Source organism: Dioscorea cayenensis, chromosome 2 (assembly GCF_009730915.1).
Source record: "Dioscorea cayenensis subsp. rotundata cultivar TDr96_F1 chromosome 2, TDr96_F1_v2_PseudoChromosome.rev07_lg8_w22 25.fasta, whole genome shotgun sequence".
NCBI lineage: Eukaryota > Viridiplantae > Streptophyta > Magnoliopsida > Dioscoreales > Dioscoreaceae > Dioscorea > Dioscorea cayenensis.
In genome coordinates, this window is record NC_052472.1 from 22,643,361 (window position 1) to 22,662,524 (window position 19,164).

The 19,164-nt window shown below is 38.5% G+C and overlaps 3 protein-coding genes and 1 pseudogene across 4 annotated transcripts; 2 read left to right on the forward strand and 2 right to left on the reverse strand.

Moving 5' to 3' along the window:
- Positions 1–49: 49 nt before the first annotated feature.
- LOC120280535 (subtilisin-like protease SBT1.2) lies at positions 50–2,851 on the reverse strand. Its single transcript, XM_039287395.1, is given in 3 exon segments — positions 50–507; positions 509–556; positions 558–2,851. Coding segments are annotated over 3 exon segments (2,424 nt in total). The 5' UTR covers positions 2,640–2,851; the 3' UTR covers positions 50–213.
- Positions 2,852–5,061: 2,210 nt separating this feature from the next.
- On the forward strand, positions 5,062–7,601 carry LOC120278584 (annotated as a pseudogene).
- Positions 7,602–8,695: 1,094 nt separating this feature from the next.
- On the forward strand, positions 8,696–11,143 carry LOC120269142 (probable folate-biopterin transporter 9, chloroplastic). Its single transcript, XM_039276462.1, is given in 4 exon segments — positions 8,696–9,330; positions 9,852–10,588; positions 10,590–10,634; positions 10,636–11,143. Coding segments are annotated over 4 exon segments (1,368 nt in total). The 5' UTR covers positions 8,696–9,026; the 3' UTR covers positions 10,918–11,143.
- A 91-nt stretch (positions 11,144–11,234) lies between these two features.
- Positions 11,235–19,127, reverse strand: LOC120269135 (ABC transporter C family member 5). 2 transcript variants are annotated; one of them, XM_039276440.1, is made up of 12 exons: positions 18,741–19,127; positions 16,455–18,605; positions 16,040–16,360; positions 15,868–15,954; positions 13,824–14,519; positions 13,578–13,742; positions 13,093–13,387; positions 12,780–12,994; positions 12,381–12,686; positions 12,228–12,291; positions 11,863–12,102; positions 11,235–11,773 (listed from the first exon to the last, which is right to left on the reverse strand). In XM_039276440.1, exons 2-12 carry the CDS (start codon positions 18,495–18,497, stop codon positions 11,637–11,639), a joined length of 4,569 nt encoding a protein of 1,522 aa, XP_039132374.1. In that variant the 5' UTR covers positions 18,498–18,605; positions 18,741–19,127; the 3' UTR covers positions 11,235–11,636. The 2 variants fall into 2 exon arrangements, with proteins under 2 accessions (XP_039132374.1, XP_039132384.1); XM_039276450.1 differs by having other exon boundaries at positions 13,824–13,936; positions 14,015–14,519; positions 16,455–19,127.
- Positions 19,128–19,164: the final 37 nt, after the last annotated feature.

The following is a 19,164-nucleotide window of genomic DNA, read 5'->3' on the forward strand; positions in this document are numbered from 1 at the left end:
GTTTGAATTTGAAGATTAGAATTTGCAGTAAAATGGAATTTTATTGTTTGAATTGAGCCATGTATAACATCTTGATAGATAAGAATGGCTCTTCTTACAAGATATAAAAGTCGATAAATTGAAACTTATCTTCTTTATCCATTAAATAAAGAAGTATTCATCCTAATTTCTGATATCTTAGAATCTATGAATTAGTCTTGAGAAATTCAGAGCTTATCCTTCAGCCTCATCTCCTGCCCACGTTATCGACAATGGGCTTCGTACCCTATGACTTCCGTTTTTGTTCTGAATCCAAACTAGACTTCCTTCTGCATAGCTATTCCCTTTCATCACTCTCTTTGTGGATTCAAACAAAATGCTGTAACTTCTCACTTGATTCACTTGTGTGAATGTTAAGATCTCCGGCACCACCCGCATTCTCACACCGCGCGGTGTTGTAACCTGCACTGTGTACACCGAATTCGGGGCACCAACATTTGTTACTCTCCTCTGAACAACCACTCTTGTTTCTGCCATGCTTGAAAGTCACCGAAATCGAAGGGTAGTTCAAACTGAAAATGCTTGTTCCTCTGCAGTGTCTCCTTGCAGCTGGAATTCTTATGAGTAATGCCGAAGATCTCAGACCGGGTATATCCAAGCGAGCAAAGATGGATGACATACTCATCTGGGCTGATATCATAAACAAGACCCGGATCAATGGCTTTTGCTGGATTAACATGTCCTGCTCCAATGGCAAAAATACCGGCAGGCTTGACACCGTCAAGTATCGGTTTCCCATAATGATCAGTGATATCTGCAGAAGTCATGATTGCCGATTTGATCATCGCCGGGCTCCAAGTTGGATGTTTTGCCCGAATTAATGCTGTAATGCCTGAAACATGAGGGCAAGCCATTGATGTACCAGATAACACGCTGAAGTTAGACCGTCTGACATCCTCTGGTAAACCAGAGGGGCCTAAATTCTCCGGCCAAGCGGCGATGATGTTAACACCAGGGGCTATTATATCCGGTTTGAGTATTGACGGGTTAGTCAGGCTCGGTCCTCGTGAGGAAAACAAGGCGACCGCCGGAGCACGAGACCGTCCAACAGAACTCCCGCCGAAGACAAGCTTTGCCACCGGGTGCGCAGTTGCGTTTATGTACTTCTTAAGCTGGATAGCTTCATTGTAACCAACAAGAGTGGCCGGAAGGACATGAACATCAACTGAATCTTCTTCAAGATTGACTTCAGTATTAGTTAAGATCATGGCAGCTCCTCCGGCTTCTTTGACGACCTCGCCCTTCTCGGCACGGCCACTGCCGCCTCGGTCACACACGACCAATTTTCCGGCAACCTGAGCTCTTGTCAGAGACCCTTTGTAGCAAGACTCCCCACCATCATTCCCGCCATTCTCATAAACAAGCTCAAGCTCAACTTCCTTCCCGCCATTTTTTGAATAACGGTTACCCGGGAACATGGACTCACCGTACAAGAGCTCACCATTACCCATCTTCACAACGGCCGGGAATCTCCGGTCTAGAGTTCCGGCACCAACGGTGGTTATCCATGGAGCTTCATTGGCGACGGAGCTCGCCACAGGGCCGTTATTCCCGCCGGCGCAAATGACTGATATGCCGCTTGCAGTGGCCCGGTAACTCCCAATGGCAATGCTGTCTTCGAAAAGGGGGATCGGAAACCCGCCGAGAGAGAGCGAGAGCACGTCGACACCGTCTTTAATGGCATCATCCATTCCGGCGAGGATGTCGGAGCTATAACAACCACTGAACCAGCAAACTTTATATATAGCAAGGTGAGCTCTTGGTGCCATGCCACTTGCAGTGCCAAGGCCGAGGCCGAGGACACTGGCGCCGGGGACGGCGACACCGGTGACGGTGGAGGAGGTGTGTGTTCCGTGGCCATGTGCGTCACGCGGAGAGATGTACTCAGTGACAGAGGAGGAGCTCGCCGGATTAGAAGCATGGTGGCCTTTGGCATAGTACCGTGCTCCGACGAGCTTTCGATTACAATGAGAAGAATTGAAGTCCTCCCCTTCTTGACACACTCCCCGCCATTTCTTCGGCACCGGTGGCATTCCCCGGTCATCGAAGCTCGGACTCTCAGGCCAAACTCCGGTGTCTAACACACCTACAACAGTCCCTTCCCCAAAGCCAGACTCTGACCATGCGCCATTGCCGGAGAAGCTCAAGCCCAAGAACTTGTGAGAATAAGTAGTGTGCAACTGGAAACCACGATCAAGCCGGACTGAAACAACTCCGGCAATGCTCCGCATGGCTTCCGCTTCTTCTTCAGTGAGCCTAGCTGCAAAACCTTCAATGGCAGCTTCATAAGAGTAAAGAAGACGAGAAGGTGTTGATGCTTGTTGAAGCAAAGACAAATGCCATTCAAGCTTATTGGTGATCAATGGATCTAGATTAGGTTCAAGCTGAACAATGTATGTCTGAAGAAGAGCTTCACTAAAGAAGAAGAAGAAGAAGAAGAAGGATGAAAACAAGCAGAGTTTAGGATCCATGAAGAGAAGTAGAAGTAGAAGTAGAAGATTTGATGAGAATGAGAATGATGATGAAGAGGAAGAGAAAGGGGAGTATTTGAAGAGAAGGAATGCATGGAGAAACTCGTGAGGAGCTGTGTTAGTTAGCATCACGAGGAGGGAGAGCTGATGAGTGAGAATTTGAGAGGAGAAGTTGGAGCTGGAGATGGAAGTTGGTTTTCTTCACGGGATAGGAGTTATTGCAAACAAGGAACTCTTGTTGATATCTTGGCTAGCTTGTTTTTACTCTTGAGTTTTTTTTGTTTTATTAATAAATGCATGAATGGCTCCTTGTTTTAAATGCTTCAGAATTCAATGTCATACCTTTCATTACCCGCACGTTTCGCATTCTTGTCTCCCAGGCTCCTCCCTAAAAATTTCTTTTTTTTTTTAAATAATAAATAATAATAAATATCAAGTATGTATAATTCCGGGGCAAGAGTTTGAATCTTTCTTCCGATCGATTATTTTTATGCTGTTCATACACTCTAGAATTATAGGGTAGGGATTTTTTAAAAAGTTCGTAAGCATAACTAGTGCATCTTTGTACCTATTTGTCATTTTTAAAAATCCCTTAAATATGTCTATTTGTAAAAAAAAAAAAAAAATCTTATGTTTACGCTAAATCACTATTTGTCAATCACTTATAGTCACCAATAGAAAAAAATATATATTTTTTAAAAAAAATTAATGTGGTAGGAAACATTATAACGCTAAAATTGCAGCTATATATATAAGCTAAAACCAAAATGATTTAAGTCAATTATGAGTTACAATATGAAAAATAAGTTAAACCAACACTTGTTTAGTCTTGTGGTAAAAGTACTTGGCAGTGCATGCGCATGTTTAAAATCCTGCACATGTAGTAGTGTTTATAGTACTTTTTAAATGAATTTTGATGAGCCCTTCTATGAGAGGAGTTGTATTCCTCACTTCCAAGATTTTATAATAAAGGGATTTATCAGCTTGAAATAGTTCTTGTAAATATTCTGGTTGTACATGTGAAAAATTTTAATGTGTAACCATCTAAAGCTTTAATAAATCAATATAACACTTTTGTATTTGTCTTATGTAAATTTTTAATGAGAACACGCCCTATTAATTTAGAAATCAATGCACTGTAGATCTTATTAAAAAAAAAATGTCACAGAGGATCACAAACCAATTCAAGACACATTACATTTAGATGCTGGATATTTAAATTTTTCGTAATTTTTTAAATTTTTTTATGTTTTCAAAATAATTAATTTCTACACTGTGGATTCTAAGCGCCCAGTAAACAAATATTATTTATACTTTTTCTTTGACAATTTATCCACCCTCTTTTAAGTTTTAACTCCATATCATTGCATAGCAAACAGTTACTATTTCTCGTAATTATTTAATGTTTTTTGTAATTCAAAACTTGCTTGAACTTGAAGACTTGAAGTACATAAATAATTGTATATATATATACATAACATATGATGATGCATGACGTTCAACTGCCGGACTTTTCAGTGCTCTTTGTTTACAAGTTGTTGCTCTTGATGGCGAGTCTAGTCATGTCAAAAGTGATCCCTTAGAACGATCAGTTTTGTGTTTGTACTGTTCTGTCGTTTAGCTTTTCTTTAACATGTGGAACAGTTGAAGATGATCTTTTAATTAAGTTTCCATAAATCAAACAAAATGATTACTTAAATATAAATCATATGAAATATTCAAATGATCTAAATATAGAGATTTAAACTTATAAAGAAAGCCTTGAATAGGACTCTTTTGTTAAGAGCATTTCATGGAATATTTGGCTTAAGAAAAATAAGTGCATTTTTAATAAAATTTTTATTAATTTTTAACGATTATTAGTGAGATTAATCATGTAGTTATTTTGTTAATATCTGTAGTCCTGTGATGAAAAAAAAAGTTAAACTAAGATTTCAATCTATATTCTCCTCTTCGCATTATTTAGATATCTTAAAATGTCATTTTTATTAATATTGTTTTTAAAATTTTTCATGCGTCTTTTCTGTTTGTAATTTTCCATTGTGAATAGATTCTTATTGTCGACTCCTTTTTGCCATGTTTCTTTGTAACCCATGTTATTATCATTTTTTTATACAACTTTTTTTTATTAATTGAATTTGGTTTATTAATTTTTCAAAAATTCTTTATTTAATAAAATTAATATAAAAGACTTAGTGCCAATAAAAGTCTCGAGTTCCTTTGCATTCGCATTATTAATAATTGGGAGATGAATTTTAATACGTAAATGGGTACAAAATCTATGGATTGCCTCACTTGAAAATATGACTAAATATGTTAAAGATCATATAAAAAAAACTTTAATTAAAAATAATTAAAAAAACTAATTGATAAATAGGAAAAAAAAATCCTTTTATTTTTCTAAAAGGATATAAACGGGTTGGGTCTATAGTAGTACTAAATGAATGATCGGACGGTCTAGATTAAAAGTAGGGATTTTGATGGTTCCTTTGATGACCGTCCATTCCGCTTTCCCGCCATTCAAGTTACCTTCTTTTCCGCTTCACCGTTCTCCAAGGATGAATCCCTAGTTCCAAACCCTAACCCTAATCCAATTCAGCCACAATTCGAATGCGAGAATCATCAAGCCGCCTCCTTGATACCTTTATCGCAATCTTCATTGCAATATTCATGGAATTCGAGATTGGATTGAGCTGTAGGCTATTGAAGAGGAACAAGGAGTAGGAGAGCGAGGAGGATGAGTGGATGGGGGTGGCTCTGTTGGACCCCTTGTTTGGATTCTGGACCTGTTTATCCTGATCCGAGACCCTTCTCTCTCCCTTCATCCTTGCCCCAGTGGCCTCAAGGTGTGATCTTTTTGTTTTCATTGCTTGATTTTCAGTAAATGTGGTTATGGTTTTCTAATTCTTTTGCTTTGGGGTGTAGTTCTATTAGTGTTTGTTTGTTTGTTTGTTTGTTTTAGGTTTTTCAGATTTAGGTTTGTTGCTCATTTTCAAGGTTGTTTGGTCTTTTAAATACACAATGATGAACAGAGTTGTTTTTGGTTGAGAATCCAATGATGGATTGTGACTAAGCATTTTGATATAGTGCAATGTATCCATCCATATTTTTATTAACATCTGAGAAGAAAAAATATATGTGAAGAAAATGATCTTAGATTTATCCCTTGTGGTCATCAAAGTTCACCAATTGATGAAATTCCTGTGACTTCATGATAATGTTACTGTTTTTCTTCCTTCAAGCTAATTTTAACCTTGTCCGCAATTTCTTCTTACATTATACATATGTCTAGTTACATCTTGCATTTCATCATTTAGTCTTTAATACATCTGTTTTAGCTTTTAGATTGAAGCTAATTACTGATCTGAGATGTTTTTCTTTTGGGGGATTATGTGATAGGTGGAGGTTTTGCCAAGGGAAGGATCTGCATTGGTGAACTTGAAGTTATAAAAATCACTACTTTTCCAAAAAATCTGGAGTAGTGCTGAATTTAGCAGAAAGTGCAGTGGTGCTACATTTTACAGACCTGCCGGAATACCTGATTCTTTCTTTAGTCTTGGTCATTATGGTCAAACAAATGACAAGCCATTGCATGGTTTTGTTCTTGTGGCAAGAGAAGTTGAGTCCTCTGGAGAAATCATTGGCAGTACTGGCCATACAAGACTTCCGGCTCTTGAGAAGACCTCAAGACTATAAGCTTGTTTGGTGTTCCAATTATGGGAGTAATCATAACTTTGGTTGTTCACCTTGTGGTTACTTTTGGCTTCCATTGCCTCCGGAGGGCTATAAAACTCTCGGCTATGTTGTCACTACAAGTCCCAGTAAGCCTTCTCTTGAAGAAGTCCGATGTGTTAGGTCTGATCTTACAGAGAGTTGCGAGACTCATGAAATGATATTTAATGTTGGAGCAGAGGTTCTTGTGTTCCAAGTTCGGAATGCAAGACCGTGTCATAGAGGCATTTGGGCGAAAGGTTTGCCAGTAGGAACATTTTAGCTGTAGTTACATAAACTTTGGTGAGGAGATGGAGATTTCTTGCTTGAAGAATTTTGATTCCTCATTACATGCAATGCCGAATATGGAGCAGATCCATGCACTCATACATCATTATGGTCCAACTCTCATCTTCCATCCAAAGGAGATATATTTGCCATCATCACTTCCGTGGTTTTTCAATAACGGAGCCACTTTATACAAGAAAGGCGAAACTATTGGAGAATATATTGATGCCGATGGATCAAACCTGCCAAAAGGCGGCAGAAACGACGGACAATACTGGATAGATTTGCCGAATGATGACAGGAAAAATTATGTGAAGTATGGGAGGTTAGAGAATGCTGAGCTTTATGCTCATGTAAAGCCTTCTCTTGGAGGAACTTTCACAGATATTGCTATGTGGGTTTTCTGCCCCTTCAATGGCCCTGCAACCATCAAAATTGGGGTGATAAACATTTCGATGAGCAAAATCGGGCAGCATGTTGGTGATTGGGAACATTTCACTCTTCGAATAAGCAATTTCACCGGCGAGCTCTGGAGTATATATTTCTCACAACACAGTGGTGGTGAATGGGTGGATGCTTCTAGCTTGGAGTATATTGCAGGTAACAGAGCAATTATATATTCATCGAAAAGTGGACATGCAAGTTATCCACACCCAGGAAACTATCTGCAAGGGTGTGAAAAACTCGGCATTGGTGTGAGGAATGATGCAGCTCAAAGCATGTTCTCTGTGGATTCTAGTCGTAAGTATAAGGTTGTTGCAGCAGAGTATCTCGGTGATATTGTCACTGAACCATCTTGGCTACAATTCATGAGAGAATGGGGTCCTAAAATTACATACAGTTCTAGATCAGAATTAGATAAAATACTTAGCATTTTACCAATGAACGTTAAGTTTTCGGTAGAGAACATATTCAAGAGGCTTCCTATGGAGTTATACGGCGAAGAAGGCCCGACCGGACCGAAGGAGAAGAATAATTGGGAGGCTGATGAAAGAAGTTAGTATGAAAATTCAAGCAATTCTTGCTCAAAATGTATATATTTGTGAAACAGAGTTGTATATTATGATGCCAAAGTTCTCTGGAGTATATAAACTTGGCAGCATACATGTAAATAGAAGCTTTACAAGGGTTTATATGCTAATATGTTACTTAATTTTTTTATATTGCCCCCTTTAACAAACAGATTTACATTTATATCCCTGCAGAAATCTGAAATTAGATCGGTAAAAAAATTTCTTTTTTATATAAATATGCATCTTTAAAAATTATATATGTACAGCCTTGGTAGTTAATATGTATTAAATCATGAAATGATTTTATAAAAACTTTTGCTTTGTTGTCACTATAACACTTTTAATTTTTTATTCTCTCAACTGTTTTGTGGATAGACTAAATGCATTTAAAGAACTCTAAACTGGTTTTGGTACATTTAAAAAAAAGTTTGTCTGGATCAACTCAAAATATCAAGTTAGTCTTGTTAAAACAAATAAATATTTTGTATGCTAAATATATATATACATAAATATATGGTAAGTATAAAAAAACCTTAACGAATAAAAAAATATATATATACATGAACACCCTTAATCAGGGACAGATTTATATAGTGATTAGTGGGAGTAGCTGCTCCCACTAAAATTTACAATATACTATACTCATTGAATTTATATTGTGTATATAGTTAATTATTATTATTATTATTATTATTATTATTATTATTTATTTATTTATTTTACTATTTTTCTCCTTTAAAATTGAAAGTAAAATATATATGGTAAATTTTGGCTCCACTAAATAAAAATCCTGGATCCACCCATGCCCTTAATATTACTTCACCTTCTTTTATTTCTTCTTCTCTATTTTTCTCTATTTTATTTGTAACAAATGAGGAAATGTATTTATAGACAAGTAAAACATGAATAGAGGGTTAACATTAATTTTTTCAAATGGTAGAAAATATATTAATAGGTGAAATAATAATAATACTGGTAATTATTACAATAAAACATGGCCGACTCCTACAGTAGTAGTCAATTATTACATCACATCGTTTTGTTACTGTATACATTTACTATTTCTACAGACAGTATTCATAACATTAATAAATAATATATACAAGTATTTATATATATACAAGGTTCTATATAAGTTAAAAACAGTTTTTCCCTTCTAGAGATCCACTTTCCAGATCTCTCCTCCCTCAAACTAGAGAATGTCCGTTGCTTGAAGCCCTTTAAAGTCATTTCTCACAAATACACTCCATTCTTCTGGACTTCTCTTTTCTTCCTGCACTAATCAAAGAAAGACACCAAAGTGTTCACTTTCTCTGCCAAACTCCATTGAACTTTGAAGAGCTTGCAAAGATGTTTTGCTTAACCATAAACAGTCTCACTCCAAAGCTCAAACTCCTCAACCCATGCACACCACCACCTTTTCACCACCTTCACGTCCATGTTACCAACTCTCACAAAAACCCAGAAAAAATCAGTATAAAAAGTCCACAAACCTCAGCCATGCATGTCATTCACAATTAGGAGGATGTGCAGTGGTAGCAGTAGCATGGTGATGGAGAAGGAGGAGCAAGAGGAGAACAAGGTGTGGCCTTTGTGTGGGTTGAGTTATTGGGTGCAAGGATTCAGGTGCTTCCCATGGTTGGCTCTCAACTTTCATATGGTTCATGCTCTTAGGATTAGCCCATCCACTCTGCAACTTGTTCAGAGTTGTGCTAACCTTCCTCTTGTTGCTAAACCCCTCTTTGGGGTCATCTCTGATGCTGTCTACATTGGAGGTGCTCACAGGATTCCCTACATCTCCTTTGGAGGTTTGTGCTTCTTTGTTTGTCCTCTCTTTCTCTCTCTTCTTTTTTTTATTTATGTTTTGTGGTCTCTGCTTCTCTTTATTCTTTTCTTGTGTTTTTGGGTTTGTTTTGAATGAGAATTTGTGAAATGTGTTTGTTGTTTTTCTTGCAATGTGTTCATAGATGTACAGTGTTTTTGTCTATGAACTTCTTTTTAATGTGATCTCAACTATAATTCAATTTCAGGTTTTAGAGTTTCAATTAATGGAGGATAAACAGCTCATTTTGCTTCCTGATTGTTGAACTTCAAAATTGTATCATTATTACTAAATGCCCAAATGAAGTATAAGTTATCATCATTAACTTTCTGCTTATATATTAAGAATGCTTGATAGTTAGTGCTTGTGACAGTAGAAATGTATAGCTTTATGGATGTTTTTTGGTCTAATAGATTATCTGATATTTATCAGTCAAGATTGAGCAAACTGAATTTTATCAATTTAGTGCTTGGACTGGATTGAGCCAAACTCAAATCATTTCTGCAGTTTTTCTGCAGATTATAGCTTGGGGAGCATTAGCATTGATCCCTTCCACAATGGATACATTTCCTGCTCAAATGGCATTCATCTTACTCACCAACCTTGGAGCATCTTTCACTGAAGTTGTTAGTGATGCTCTCGTTGCCGAATTTAGCAGAGCACAAACAGAAGGTAAGCTGCAATCCTATGCATTCATAGCCTTGACAGCTGGTGCAATTTCCGGCAACTTATCTGGTGGTTTCATCATGTTAAGGACTCAAGAGCCGAAGCTTATGTTTTTCGCATTTGCTCTGCTACTTTCCATTCAATTTGCTCTTTCACTGATTACAAAGGAAACCTCTCTTTACCCTGCACAATGCACAAGTCATTACCTTGTTCAAAATTCTTTACCGCAGAATCTGCGCAAACAATTCTCCGAGCTGATGGCAGCGATCAGCGAAGAGAGGATTTTATATCCGCTTCTCTGGATTGTATCTTCTATATCTGTTGTTCCCATTCTTTCAGGTGCCATGTTTTGCTTTCAAACACAGTGTCTAAACCTTGATCCTTCGATCATTGGTCTGTCTAAAGTTGTCGGCCAGTCGATGGTCTTATTGACCACCATTTTTTACAACCGATACTTGAAAAGGATACCGATGAGGAAACTGATTTTCGGGGTGCAGATAGTGTATGCTCTTGCACTTCTATCAGACCTGTTTTTAGTGAAGCAAATCAATCTCACACTTGGAATATCAAATGAAGCTTTATGTCTTGTGTTTGTCAGCTTTGGCTGAAGCTGTGGCACAGTTCAAAGATCCTGCCTTTTACTGTTCTAATTTCGAGTTTATGCCCACCGGGCTCTGAAGGTTCTTTGTTTGCCTTTTTCACTTCAGCTTTGTGTTTATCATCTATACTTAGTGGCATTTTTGGTGTCGGAGTAGCTTCTATCATCGGTGTGTCGAGTGGGGACTATTCTAGCTTGCCTTTTGGCATTGTGCTTCAGTCTTTGGCTTCATTGGTTCCCTTAGGATGGATATCTCATGTTCCTGCAGATAGTAATTCAGAAGGCATGAAGAAGAAGAGAAAAAAGTGATGAATACCTCAGTGAAATAATTCCGACTTATTCCTATAGATTTTGACTTTTGACAGCATGCACACACGGTGATCGATTATCAGGTTTCTCTTGAATCTCCTTGTAAATCCTGTAAAAATTTTGATTCTGTTTCTGATTCTGAAACAAAAGCTAAAGGTGATATGTTGTATAAATCCTTATGTCACAATAGTTATTTCTGCAAAAAAAAAGAATGCTCTTGTTTCTTTGAATTTCAGTCATCCTTTGTTTCATATGCTTTGTACGTAGCGCAGTCACTGATACGTTACAAACACTCATTAGAGATTTACATTTCCCAACAATAAATCAAATGAATTGTGCGCTTGATTATACAAAGTAGAAAAACTGTATGAATGATTACAGCATAAACTTGCAACATTTCCTACACAAACTGTGTCAAAATTGCCTTATTGTAACCAAAACAGTAAATGTTGACTTATCTGTTAGCGCTTCACTTATTTTTCTGCACTCGTTAACAGAATCAGATCAATAGTTCAATTGTTCTACAGAAATGACTAAAAGTGTCTGTCGATTACCCTAAACGATGTGGCCATCCGCCTTCTCCGCCTTGTCGTAGTTAGAACCAAACTTTGTGATCTTAATATGTCCCATTTTCCTCTGAACTGCTCTAGTGCAGTAGCAGATTCATCTGTTAGAGGTGTTCTTTCCTAACTCAGCTTTGTATGTTACTCAGAATGACTTCACATAGGATCATGTTTCCAGTATCCGGTATCCGACATACTTGAAGACCTTGTCGAGTATTCAGAAACTAGCTTTAGAAACATGGATGATTTATCCTCGAGTAGCCGCTGTGGGCTGTCAAACTCAGCAACTCTCCCTGTATAGTTTTTAAACCAGAGTCATTTTCGGTGATGCGGATGCCATAAAATGTGGAAAAAAAAAAAGTATCGCAATGCGATTACGTACCATCACTGAGGACCAAAACAAGATCACTGTCGATAACTGTAGGTATACGGTGAGCTATGGTGCAGACGGTGCAGTCTTTAAATTCTGTTCGGATAATTTTCTGAATAAGGTTGTCTGTAGCCGTGTCAACAGAGGCCGTCGCCTCATCAAGCACTAGGATTTTAGCTTGTTTCAGTAATGCTCTACCTAAAGAAACAAGTTGCCGTTGTCCGACACTCCAGTTGTCTCCATTCTCTAAGACTGCATAACCATTAGATATATAAAGTTATAAACTAACCTTCGCCCAATATCCGCAAATATAAAGAAATAGTTTTAGCTAAGCCAAGAAATTTTGCGGCATGTTTGGCATGTTATAAGAATGGAACCTGGTGTGTCAAGCTTCTGTGGTTTATGGCGGATCACGTAGCCGAGCTGACATTTATCAAGTGCCTAAGTCCATGACGGTAAACAGCATGAGTAAGAACATAAGGATTTTCGTGATAACAAAGCATTAACATAGAGTTTGTAAAACTCTTTACCTGCCAAACCTCATGATCTGTGTGTTCCTCAAGGGGATCAAGATTGATTCTGATAGTACCTTCAAATAAGGTGGGATCTTGAGGGATGATACTGAGACGGGAGCGAAGATCATGAAGACCGATGGTTGAAATGTCCAAATCATCAACAAGGATTTTACCATCATCAGGTTCAATCACCCGGAAAAGTGCTTGTATGAGGGTAGATTTTCCGCTTCCAGTACGTCCAACAATTCCAATCTTTTTACCACCAGGAAACATGCATGTTATTCCATGCAGAACCATAGGTAAGCTCTCCTTGTAACGAACCTATCATAAAATGGATATGAGGATGCGGCATCGTCAAATCTTATATAATTCTTAGCAATTCAAAGCAAACAAAAAAGTGTAAGTCTTTGATACCTTAAGATTAATTAGTTCGATCTTCCCATTGTTGGGCCAAGATGGCGGTGGCCGAGAATCTTCAATAACAGCCGGTGCTTCACTAGGTATCTGGCAGTATTGGTGAATGCGTTCGATAGATATAATCTTATTTTCAAGTTTGCAAAAGCTTAAAATCCATCTTGATAAGCGAGCATTCAAGTTAAGACCATATGTCACAGCAAGCCCCGCCATACCTGTATAACAAAATTAGTCGTCAAACTTAGTCTGCATATTCACCAAAGAATTATGAAAACAGAATGAAAGGTAATTCAGGAGGCCGGATCATAATTACTTGGATCGATGGTCCCATGTGGGAAGCTCACGAGTAGCGCCATACAAAAAGCAAAAACACATGTTGACAGTAATTCCATCCGCAAGCATAGCCATTCAATAGCTGCAAGACTATAGAAGTATGGCCGAGAAAAGCAATCAAGTAGGTACAGGTTCCTTTTCATAAACCGCTTTTCTTGACTGAAGCCTCTAATGGTAGCAGCTCCGGCAATGGACTCTCCAAATAAATGTATTATTGGAGACTTTTGAATGCTGACTATGCGGACGAGTTCCCTTGATGAAGCCATATAGTATTTCTGCAAAAATTAAAGCTGCAGTTAGTGATCAAGATACAAACAGCACAAAAGATGAGAACATCTTTTGCGAAGTAATAATATCTTTGTTTAATTCTAAATGCCATTTGCTGGCTTATAACATTTGAACTATAGTTTTCAGATGTTGAATATAACATACATGAATGTATCTGCAAGAAGTACTATTATGTACCTGCATCCACCAGCAAGCTATGGCCATGGGAACAAACAAAAGAAGAACCTGCCAAGTGACCTTCGTCATTACACCAACTATGCCGAGAAGTTGTATTGTTGTCGATGCAAATCCTCCAAGTCTGAAAGGGATATCAAGATCCACAACACTTTGATCTACAGAGACCTGATAATTCATAAATATAAAGTGATACAACATCATTCCAGAAGCACTGGAAATAAGCAGTTAAAGCAGCTAAATATTTACCCGATTCAAGATCCTCCCGGCTGGAGTTGAATCAAAAAAGGACATCGGTGCTCGAAATACAGTTCTAAGCATCTTGATGAACAACTTCTGTGCAGCAGCTAAGCCAAAGGTAGCTACAAGGACAGCTCTGACAAATACAAAGAACGAACTGCCAAAAGCAAGAATCATGTAAACAAGAAGAAGGACCATACTGCTTGTCTTTGGTTTATCTCCTTCAGTTTGAGGATTTGCCCATGCCATCCACCAGTTCCCCGCTATCTGGAGAACTTGAAAGATTGTCTGTGCCAGGATAATCAAGGGTATGAGAGTTCCTTTGTACGCCGCAGCCATATAGGACAGGTATACCTTGAAGCTGACCTTACCCCTTTCCCGTTCTTCTTCTTGAACGAGCTGTTTTTTCCGTGTGCGCTTTGATTTCTTCTTTTCCTTGATAGCTTTAATATCAGAAGATGCAGTATTTTCAAGTGACTCACTATTCATCCCATCAGCATTGCTCGGACTTGATGTCAACCTTCTGCTAATACCACCAGAATCATGAATATCAATTATTCCGGATGAATCTTCAGCTGATGATTCAGCTATATCCATAGATTCAATTGCTTCATGGTGAGCTGAAACTAACACACTGAAATCAGTTCCAGCTAGCAAGAGATCGTCATATTTGCCTTGCTGGATAATGCGACCCTCTTTAAGGACCTGTATTAGAGAATTCTGAAGGTAAGTGAATCATGTAAATCCAGATACATAAAACAACACTTACAAAACCACCAAATTACTATAGAAGATTTTTTCAGTTGATTCACAAGAATATGTAGGAATCAAAAGACTTAACAAAATTCAGAGAAGCCCATGCAGAATGAAGCATAAAAGAAGACAAACGAAAATCAAAACTAAACATACCAAATAAGCATCATTCTATGAAAAAACTTATGTCAGACAAGCATTTTCTCTGGAGAAGTTCATATCTGACAGGATTATTTTCATCAGACAGGAGAATCACCTCAGTTTACAACAGATAAGGTGACAAATTTCTCCCACAATTACCTCCTGAAGAGTGTTTCCAACTGTGATGGAAACACAATTTTCAGGAAAGAATTAATTGTTACATAATCATACAAAAATTTCTAGCATTGCAAACACTTAAGCCACTTAATACTTCTCTTATCCAGATATTCTTAACAATGCTATTATCAACCAAGGCATTCACCTTCAAACTATATGTAAGGATATTATTAAATAAGGATGCTTCTCAGAACAAATCTTGAGATAATTATCTTATTCAATTTCCCAGCTTTGAATTGTGAGCATAGGTTGATGTTCCTTTGAATGAGTAAAGGCCACTCATGAGGTGTGAAAAGCTCTGCAAGTATATGCAGGTCCAGTTGAATGAGCAAAGGTGCATGCTTATAAAAACAGACAAGTTTAAGACATTCTGAAAACAGGAGAACAGAGTGCGTCCTAGAGAAGATAATATAAGATCAAACATTAAAATGTTACAAGGAAAAAAGGTGAAAAGGATAGCAAAATGGACCTGACAATTGTCAAGTATGAAGTAATTTTTCTATAAAGGATAGGAAGCGAAGCAAAATGATTGATGACGCTCATCCAAATGATGTTCCATTGCCACTGTATGTTTAGTAAACTGTTGGATATATTACCTTATATATAATAAGAAAATTACTTAAATTGGAATTCAACAATCATAATTCAAGTGCCTATTGTAATTTAGTTAGCCTTAGAAAAACCTTTTAGATAGAGTAAATAGGCAAAAATGGCTACATATATAGTTTCTCCCTACAAAAAGCAAACACTTGCCATTTAAGTTTGACAAAGACTTGACAAAATTTCTTAGGATGAAGACAGAAGGAAGTTAATAGACCAAGAAAATAAATCTTAGCAACAAAACATGTTTCCACCAATGACTGATTCCAATGCTACAGTGTTACAAGTAGAAAAATTTTTGAAGGATTATTCTCATGCCCAAGTTTCTGGAAAGTAAATAAAAAATAAAAGGTTATCATTCATTCTTAAAGAACCAACTTACCAGGATCAAATCGGCAGCAGGAAGAAACTCAACTTGGTGTGTGACAAATATTACGGTTTTGCTCGCAAGTGCTGTCAGTATATATTCCTACAATGTAATAGTAGTAAAAATGTCATAGATAGCAAGAGGGATCTGTGAAATAGAATGATGGAGATAATTTGAATGATCTAACCTTAAACAATTCAGTTCCTGTATGTGCGTCCACTGCACTGAAGGGATCATCAAGTAAATATATATCAGCATCTTGATAGAGTGCTCTAGCAAGTTGCACCCTCTGCTTCTGGCCGCCACTCAAATTTATACCTCTATCACCGATAATGGTTTGATCTCCATGTGAGAACAATTCCAAATCCTTCTTCAGCGAGCATGCATGAAGAACGTTTTTGTACTTTTGTTTATCCATTGGGCTGCCAAAAAGAATGTTCTCCTCGAGATTACCAGATTGTATCCAAGCGGATTGAGATACATATGCAGTTGAACCACTTATCTTCACCTGATAATAAAAACAATCAAAACAAAAGAAACAATGAGAAAGCATAGACGACAGTTTCCAAATTAAACGGCTCAAGGTAATGAATTTGGCTTACTTCACCAGATATTTTCGGTATTTCCCCAAGTATGCAAGATAGGAAGCTTGATTTGCCAGAACCTACAACGCCACAGACGGCCACACGCATTCCCTTTTGTACTTGCAATTGAATAGCCGAAAGGGTATGCCTTGAGGAGAAGGGGTCCCAGCAAAACTCCCCATCTTTAATTTCAATAGCAGAGGATGTAAGCACATGAGGAACAACAATGGTAGCATCTCCCTGCAACTCCTCCTCTAGTAAAAATCCTGCTATACGATCCAGTGACACTTTTGTTTGAGCCATCATAGAGACTAAATCCGGGAAATTCCTGAGCGGCTCTTGAAGAATCCTAAAAGTGGCTAAAGCCGAAAGCACACTACCAGCAGTAAGCTGACCACCCAACAGAATAGAAGTAGCAAATGTAATTACAGCAACAAATATTGGAGAACCCCAGAAAATAAAGGTGATGAAAGCCTGTGAATACAAGGCCTTCCGCAGCCACATAAACTCCACGTTTCTCATCTCCTCTAGTTTCAGTCTGTATCGGTCTTCCCAAGCCTGAAGCTTCAAGATCCTCATGTTTTTCAGGCATTCAGATGTCTTCCTCATCCTTTCATCCTTTGCACCCATAAGGTTATCCTGATACTCTTCTTGCATCTTCGCCAGGGGAATAGTGACAATAATGGATATGATTGTTGCGACCAATGTTGCAATGAATGCAATCCCGACATTCTTATATAAAATTGCCAGAGCAAGAACAATTTGTAAAGGAAGCATCCATATATCATGAAGATACCATGAGTAATCACCCACCCTCTGCACATCGACTGCCATGTAGTTCACAATCTCCCCACTTGTATGACTCTGCCGAGCAGTGCTAGACAACCTAAGTCCTTTCCGATACACCATTGCTGTCAATGCTGATCTAACATGCATGCCCAATATATCTACTCCCAAATACCATTGCCGAGTAGTTAAAGTCTCTATCAACTTAGCAGAGAAAAAGATTGCGGCCAAAATATATCCCTCATGATGAAAAGCTATGTTCCCACTCAAGTAATCAACAAAGTAACTTATCAAATAAGGCCCGACATACGAGACTAGAGTGTTCAACCCTGCAAATACAGCATTCACGGCCGCTTCTCTCCAAAATGCCCGAAAGAGCGCCACCGCCAAAGATGGCTGCTTCATAGGGTTCTCGGCCTTCATCCGCTCCCAATTGGCATTCAAAGCCTTGTAAGAAGTCTTTGATCGATCATTTGGGGCCAACAAAGGCACATCCCTCAGCTCAAGCGGCCTCTTCGCACCAATGGACAACAATGGATTAAGCCATGACATTGACACAAGGCTAAATATCCCTGCATCCCCATAGGGGGTGACCCTAAGACAACCTGGCTCTTCTTCTTCAGCGAGCAGAGGCTCCCGGAGATCCCCATGATCCCTATACAACTCTAAACCTGTGAAACCACGAACCGACACAACACCAAGGATCACAATCGCAGGAGCAGCTGCGAAGTTTGCAAGCACATGCGAACTAATCCTGAAGGACCCATCTACAAGCCCTTTTACATGAACATAGGAAGTATACAGACAAAGCAAGAAAGATAAGAACCACCAAAGTCTAATCAAAAATGGGAATTTCGGCAATGCATTGAATCTACAATGCACTGCAGATAAACCCAAGAGCAACCACGCCAAGGCTTGGAGTGATGGCAAGTACAGAACCGAGTAACTCCTTGAATCCACTCTGGTTTGAATCAACCGTGCGGTTTCATAGCATAGAACCACAAGTTGCACCAAAAAAGTATAGAAACAGCAGCAAACTGTAATTTTGAACCAATACCCAACGAACAGATGGCGATGCTCAGCATCTGGATGATCTCCAACGGGGCTCCGGCGATCATCTTTGAACACCGGAGCACGCCGGAACGCACAGGAGAGGACACGACGAGCCGAGACAAAAAACAAGAGCAAAAGAAGCAAAGAAGCATGGATTGCTAGCCCGATTTGATCCGGAAGAGGGAGATCACCAAGGGAGTAGAAGAATCCGAGAAGGCCCATGCTCCGGCGAGGTATCAGGATCGAAAAAGCTGGGGTTTTGGGGAGAATTGAGAGACAAAAAAGCGGTGGGTGGGCTATACAAGGAAACTAAGAGGTGCATCTCACCATCTGTCGTGGTTTCATGGCGAAAGGTGACACATTTGGGAATGAAAACAAACACCTTCAAAGATTTATCTCAACAGATATACAAATCACAGATAAAAACAAGAAAGAATTTGAGGAAAAATCCAAGCTTTACCAGACCGGATTAGATTTCTTTTCCTTCCTCGCTCCCTACTTCGGATCTTCGCACACTTATCAATCAAAATGTAGACCCCAAATGGTGGCAGTGCCAGCCCCAGAGCTGAAAAACTGAGAAAGTGAGCGATGGAAAGCGAATGAAGGCTCTGGGACTGACCAAAAAAAGATGGCTTTTTTCCTCTCTCTCTCTCTCTTTTCCTCTGTTTGGCTTTGTGAGCTTTTTTTATTGCTACTTTTTCTCACTTTTTTCTTCAATTTTTTCTCAACAAAAACTCAACTTTTCTCTCTCTCTCTCTCGTCGCAAGATCGAGGTGGAATGTTGGTGTGATGACACATCAATGAGGTGAGCTAAGGATTTTGGACTTCTGTGTTGTTGTTGTTGTTGTCCTCCTCCTCTCCATAAATCAAAAAAAGGTGCTTTTTTTTG